Source organism: Camelina sativa, chromosome 3 (assembly GCF_000633955.1).
Source record: "Camelina sativa cultivar DH55 chromosome 3, Cs, whole genome shotgun sequence".
NCBI classification, from domain to species: domain Eukaryota; kingdom Viridiplantae; phylum Streptophyta; class Magnoliopsida; order Brassicales; family Brassicaceae; genus Camelina; species Camelina sativa.
In genome coordinates this window covers 14136848-14143179 of record NC_025687.1, presented here as the reverse complement: position 1 = coordinate 14143179, position 6332 = coordinate 14136848, and the positions used below count along the sequence as shown (strand labels likewise).

The window sequence follows — 6332 nt, the reverse complement described above, 5'->3', positions numbered from 1 at the left end:
GTTTTAATCGCGTTACTGTTACCAAACAAACCCAACTTTGAATTGTCTTAGCTTGAAATTGAACCAATAGAACCATAGAGTAAAACTTGGTCTTCGTGGGATTCGACCCCTAAGTACTACTTCTTTGCTGTGCACTTGCAGTAGGAAAATAGGGTTTAAAACTCTGTGTATCAGTGTACGGGCTGTTGACTCCGTAAATTCGTAACATCTGGGTACCATCTTCGATTATCTGTACACCCACATATGAATTTGTTTAGTGTACACCAATCTCGTACTCAGATGGAGGTGTACGGGCTGTTGACTGCGTGAATTCGTAACATCTGGGTACCATCTTCGCTTAACTGGGGTGCCTGACTGCACAACTACATTTGTGTATGGTTTCATGTACAACAATATTTACACACTTACGTTTGTACACTGATGTATCAGTACTGGATATATTGGACTACGAAGCATTAAATAGTGAATTCGGATTATCTGTACACCATCCCGTACTCAAACAAAGATGTACATAAAACTCCCCTGTGTTAACGGTGTTCACACCGTACATCAGTTGAGTTACTTGATGTTAAAATCCCAACAATACACATAATGTTGGATACCCGTACGAGGCTTAATTACCGATCAAACATTTAAGGGCTCTACATTTAATTACCAAAAAACCATACACTCATTCATCAAAAAACATCAAAATCCGACAAAATCCTTCACCGTCTACATCATCGGAGAGGATTAGCACATGTTACCCTATTGTGTCCAAAACCACCGCAACGTCCACACTTGTTTGGTTGCCTCGACTTATTATTTCCCTGCAGTTACACATTGCAAACTATATTCAGAATATAATTTGAATACATCTTAAACATTTCTATATTACCGAATACTCTACTGCAGAGTGGATGCGCAACTTCGGGGGTCTCCCTGGTCGTCTCCTCGTTATCGGAGGACTCAAGCAGACAACTCTGATTTCATCTGGGACATTCACTTCCGCTGGATCTTGGACAGACAGTATAGCTGTTCCTACTGTAAGAGTCCATGTAGATATCCTATACATCTGTCCAACAAGTGTCCTGTACTCCAAACCCCTGTCATGAGCTGCAGCCATTGCGTGAGTGCAAGGGATCTTGAGCTTCTGAAACTCCAGGCAGGAGCAGGTTTTGTCGTCCAGTGACATAAGGAACTGCTTTCCATCCTTTGGTGTAACCTCGAAATCCCATTCTCCTACAGCAAGTACACCCATCCCTAGTCCTCCTTTGAACCATTTCAACAATTCTCTTTCAACCGCTATAGGTATATCACCAACAGTTCTCGAAATCTTTTTCCTACGTGATTCAAACCACCTAGCTAGCATTTTCCTAATAAACTCCAGCAATGCTACAACAGAACTACCTCTAGATGGTATCAATGCATTTTTCAAGGACTCAGCAATGTTAGATGACATCAAATTATACCTCTCGCCGGCAAAATGAGCTCTGCTCCCATTCTCGACGCCAATTTCTTCCAGGTATTCCCAACATCCTCTATTCCTTTTTTTAATCCTAGCATACTCAGCCGCAAAATCCTTCTTTCTGTACATGTTTCTTGCCCTCCACACCAGCGAGGGTAGTCCACTTTTTTTCTTATACTTACCTTTCACATTTCTTTTAATGTGGACAAGACAGGCTCCATGATGTGATTGGGGATACACCTCTGAAATAGCTTTTAAGAGAGACGCATTTCTGTTAGAAATAAATGTTAGCTCATCACCATCAGGAACTATTTCACTGAGCTTTTTCATAAACTATGACCATGAATCATCGTTCTCACTATCCACAACAGCAAATGCTACAGGGAATATCTGGAAATTTGCATCCTGGCAGCTAGCAGTAAGTAAACATCCCCTATATTTACCAAAAAAGTGTGTCCCGTCCACCACGAAAACCCTCCTAACAAATGGTAGGCCCTTCACACTTGCGCCTAGAGCTAAAAACACGTACTTGAACCTCTTTTAACCGTCCACATCAACCTCTGTTTCCAGATGGTAAACTGTTCCAGGATTAACCAACTGAAGGACATGCAAATACACAGGCAACAATAAGTAACTATTCTCCTCTGTCCCGTGAGCTGTTACCACTGCAAGTTCTTTTGCTTTCCAACCCTTCCAGTAGGTCATCCGTATGTTGTGCTCTGACAGGCAACACTCTGGTAAGTCTCTAGCTCTTGGTACACAATATGCTTTTGCATACTTTGACCTGAGCAGCGCGGCTACGGCACGGAATGTGGCATGTGCTGAGAACTTGCTACGCGTCTGTACTTCACACGTATGCTCTAATTGTGCCTTTCTGACTTCATATTCTTTTGTCCCACATACCTGGTGGCCGTACACTCGCCAGTCACAACCTTTCTTGTCATAGCATTCGGCAACCAATGAGTCCTTCTCATACCGTGTGAATTTGTATCCACATTGGCTGCCTTCTCGTTCAAGTACTCGTCATCAAACATTGGTTCTAGGTCTTCAAACCCATAGATCTCGTAAATTGTTATGCCTTTTTTGAAACTCTGTCTTATCTCACCCATATCATCCATACTACCAGGATTTTGATAATCCTCCCCCATCCAGCTCACCTTTCTCGATCTCTTTGTAGGCGCAGGATTAACAAAATCCTGACCGACGTTGTCTCTGTCGCTTCTCATTGACTCATTGCTGGTTGGTTCAAGCTTTGTTGTAAACGAGATGTACACTGCCTCATCCTCTTCCATTTCACTCCCTCCATAACTACTCAATTCCCCATCGGAACCAAATCCGTTGTCGTCCCCACTTTCAAAATCTTCAAAATCTCCTTCCCGTTCCGAATCTTCCCCCTCATTTATCAATGCCTCAATACTCTCAACGTATTCTACGAACAAATCATCTGTCAGTTCACTACTTCTCCCACTAGTTTCCTGGTCCGTACTTCTTACTCGTCCCTCAACGCTCTCTACATGGCTCAGTAGTACGGTATCACTTAAACCGTCCTCAGATATTGGTTCAGTTTGGATGGAATTTTTACCTGATTTAACCCTAAGCATCTCCTCAATGCTTTCTACATGACTCAGTAGTACGTCTTCACTTAAACCATCATCCTCAATCTCCAAACTACGTCTATTTGGATTATCCACCGGAACGACTGGATTATTTTGCATTATTGATGTCATCAATCCTCCAAAGTATCCTACTTTCTCACACTTGACTGGTGACCCCATCTTTATACCCATCAGAATTCACACCCTCCAAAATAAAGCTCCCATTAATGTTTCTTATTACAACAAACAAACTTATCGATTTGTCTGCAAGACTGAGAGATTTGAAACACCTGAACTCTCTGTCGTCTCTAATAACCGTGGGACCAGGGGGTGTTCCATGCATCTGAGCTAGTCTGTCCTCGAACATGTAGCTTAATTCCATAACATTTGTGGATTTACCCATACCGTATAGCTCCGTGGTTTTGTCTTCTATGCTTTTCATACTATTCACACTCGACAGCCGTACACACCGTCCCCCAGAGTTGTGTCCATTTTGAACTCCCATTCACCATTCATCCACAGTATCCACCTCCCCGACTGGACAACAACTGCATCATCCACTACATTGGCAGTACAATTATCCGATCAGTAAGATGTGAGCGGTTAAGTACCATAAATCATGAAACCTTTATAAACAAATCTTATAAACATACCTTCCATGTCTCATTTTTGTATCTCCTTCTTTATCTTCTTTATACTTCCAAACTCTTCTCAATGTAATCTACTTCTACGATTTTACTGGTCCCATAGAAACACCTTTCCAAAACTCTATACTTACTGTACAAGTGTTTACTTTAATATCTGCCTCGATTAGAGTTAATATCTAGGTGTCTACTTCGAGTATAGTTAATTTCACAACTAATTAAATATGGGCTTTTAATTAGCAAACCTAAAGCCCAGTAATAAACCTTCTTTCACGTTAGGCCCATTAACTATACTCCACAAGGTTTTAATACGTCGGAGACAAACAGCTTTCCACTGTTCCGTCCCTCTCTCCTTTTTAAAAATAAAACACCGACGGGGAAAAACCCGTAATCACACCCAAATCTCACTATCCCACATTTTTCTCTATCTCTTACCAATTCTATCTCACACACACTCTTTCTCCAATTTTGAATAGTGTTAGTACTAATTTTACAATTAAGTTTGTAAAATGTACTAAAACACAAACAGACCCAAAAAAAATTAAGATAATTTTTGACTATGTATTGTCAAGAACTTAACCAACAATGAACTCATAACCACAAAACATAGTTCATACTATTTAACTATTTAGGACGGATTATAGCTCACTGTATATAAATAGATAAGAACATCGGTTTAGAAATTAAATGTATTGTGTTCATATATAATGGTACATCAGGTTCATAATCGCTCTTGAGATGAATCAAATACTATGTATGTGTTTCTATTAAGAGTACTTCTCTAATCAGTAAAAAAGAACACAAAAAAAAACATAATTTCACTTAGATTGATTACTCAAAAAATAACAAAAACACTATCGTCGTGAATGTTGATGGTGATAAGGTGAAGAAGCTTGAATTCGAATTTTCCGTTTATGAAGAAAACTTTGGAGAGATCTTTTCATTGACGCCTTTGGATTTGGAAGCTGGTAATGATTATGATGAAATCGGGTCGACTTATTTTGCGAATCCGACCCGTTTATTGAGGATGACTTCTCTTCCATATCTCTGTTCGCCATCGATATTATAGATTTAGCCTGCATTCATTTACATAAAACATTAGTTATTATAAATCCACCAAATAATTTCATTAAAAATCATATGAATGTGTATATAATGTATACACACATACCTGAAGATGAGTAACATCGGAAGAAACACACATTTTTCCATTGTAGAAAATTGTTATTCTTTGAGATTCTTCCTTTGGTTGTGCTTGATCTCGTGAGATGGTTGATTCCATCACACTTCAAATCCAATAATTGTGTAAAACAAATCAGATTAATGTATTAATAAACTCTGATTTTCTGAGATTACTAACAAAAAAATCAAATTTTAAAGAGAGAGATAGACTGACGAGGTATCATCAGAAGAATCAGAATCATAAGTAGAAGTGGGAAAAAGACGAAGTTCCAAGTCGCAAGTTTGCTGCATCGTCTTCATGTCGCAAGTAAGATGATGATTTTGTGTTGATCTGGATTGAGATAGATAATATAAAGTGTATTTATATATATGTAATATGTTGTGTTTGTTTTGTGATAATGAGAGAAAAAGAGGACACGGAAGAGACGGTGGGAAACAGAACACGGATTTTATAACGGCGGATTCTTAGGATAAATAGACAGACAGACAGAACACAACGTCTTCTATCTAATTCTCTCACGTGGAAAATGCTTTTTCTATTTTTTTTTTGAAAATTGTACAACTTTAAGGTTTTGCGATTTTTTAAAGACAAAAAAAAAAGAAGTGAAAGCTCTAGTTCCGTTTTTTTTAAATGCTTTATCGCAAATTTCTTCTTCTTTTTTTTTTTTTCAAATAATCAATACACATATTTCAGTCCATGTGCTTGACTTTAGTTTTTTTGGTTAAACTATAAACTTTTTTTTTTTTTTTGTAGTATTTGGTTATTATTTATTAATTAACTGGTGTACTATAGTGCGACCTAATTTTTTCCTTGGTTTGTGTAAGTGTCGACGGTGGAGTCACTCACAGCCACCACCGCCACCGGTATGTATATTATAATGCATATATATTTTCTGACTTATTTCAGGCGGCGTGGCGTATCTCTTTATTTAATACTAGTATCTGCGACCATTGCTCACGCACTAATTAAAAAAATTTGGCGGTACTTTTTAACATAATCTTTTTTGATTGAAAAACGTGTGTAAAATACTTCATTTCTTAGTTATTGGTTAAATGTAAACATCTGTGCCGGAAAGTAACGTTCCAAGGCTCCAAACCCTTATATCGAAAAAGCGAGAATTATTCCAAGTTACAAGTTATAAATTTTGTGTTTATATATTAATTAAATTCATATTTCAACTGAATAATATAAAATCATATTTGCACGTGTTTTCTCCTTGTAAGATAGACGACCACAACTTTTTACTGTCTGACATTTTCGTACCTAACGCATTTGAGTCAATAATTAATAATCTTCATTAAGGCACATGTTTGTGTCTCAATCCCTTCTCCTTTCGGTATTTTCTTCTGCAAGTTTTTAATTATACGTCCTTAATTGTTCCACGGCTATGAAATAAGTGGTAAGGATTCGTGCAGTACTGGATTCGTGACAAAAAAAAAAAAAAAAAAAAAAAAAAGGCTTTT

At 38.0% G+C, this 6332-nt stretch overlaps 1 protein-coding gene across 1 annotated transcript; it reads right to left on the bottom strand.

The window, feature by feature from the left end:
- Positions 4362-5291, bottom strand: LOC104777040 (protein TIFY 5A). The gene is made up of 3 exons (XM_010501231.1): positions 5083-5291; positions 4858-4972; positions 4362-4762 (listed from the first exon to the last, which is right to left on the bottom strand). Exons 1-3 carry the CDS (start codon positions 5166-5168, stop codon positions 4541-4543), a joined length of 423 nt encoding a protein of 140 aa, XP_010499533.1. The 5' UTR covers positions 5169-5291; the 3' UTR covers positions 4362-4540.

What these genes read in the sequence shown, in the direction of transcription:
- LOC104777040 (XM_010501231.1), bottom strand. Translation starts at nt 5,168, where the DNA reads ATGAAGACGATGCAGCAAACTTGCGACTTGGAACTTCGTCTTTTTCCC. An exon ending in GATTCTTCTGATGATACCTC is followed by an intron (nt 4,973 to 5,082) that starts GTCAGTCTATCT and finishes TTGGATTTGAAG; the next exon opens with TGTGATGGAATCAACCATCT. An exon ending in CCGATGTTACTCATCTTCAG is followed by an intron (nt 4,763 to 4,857) that starts GTATGTGTGTAT and finishes AAATGAATGCAG; the next exon opens with GCTAAATCTATAATATCGAT.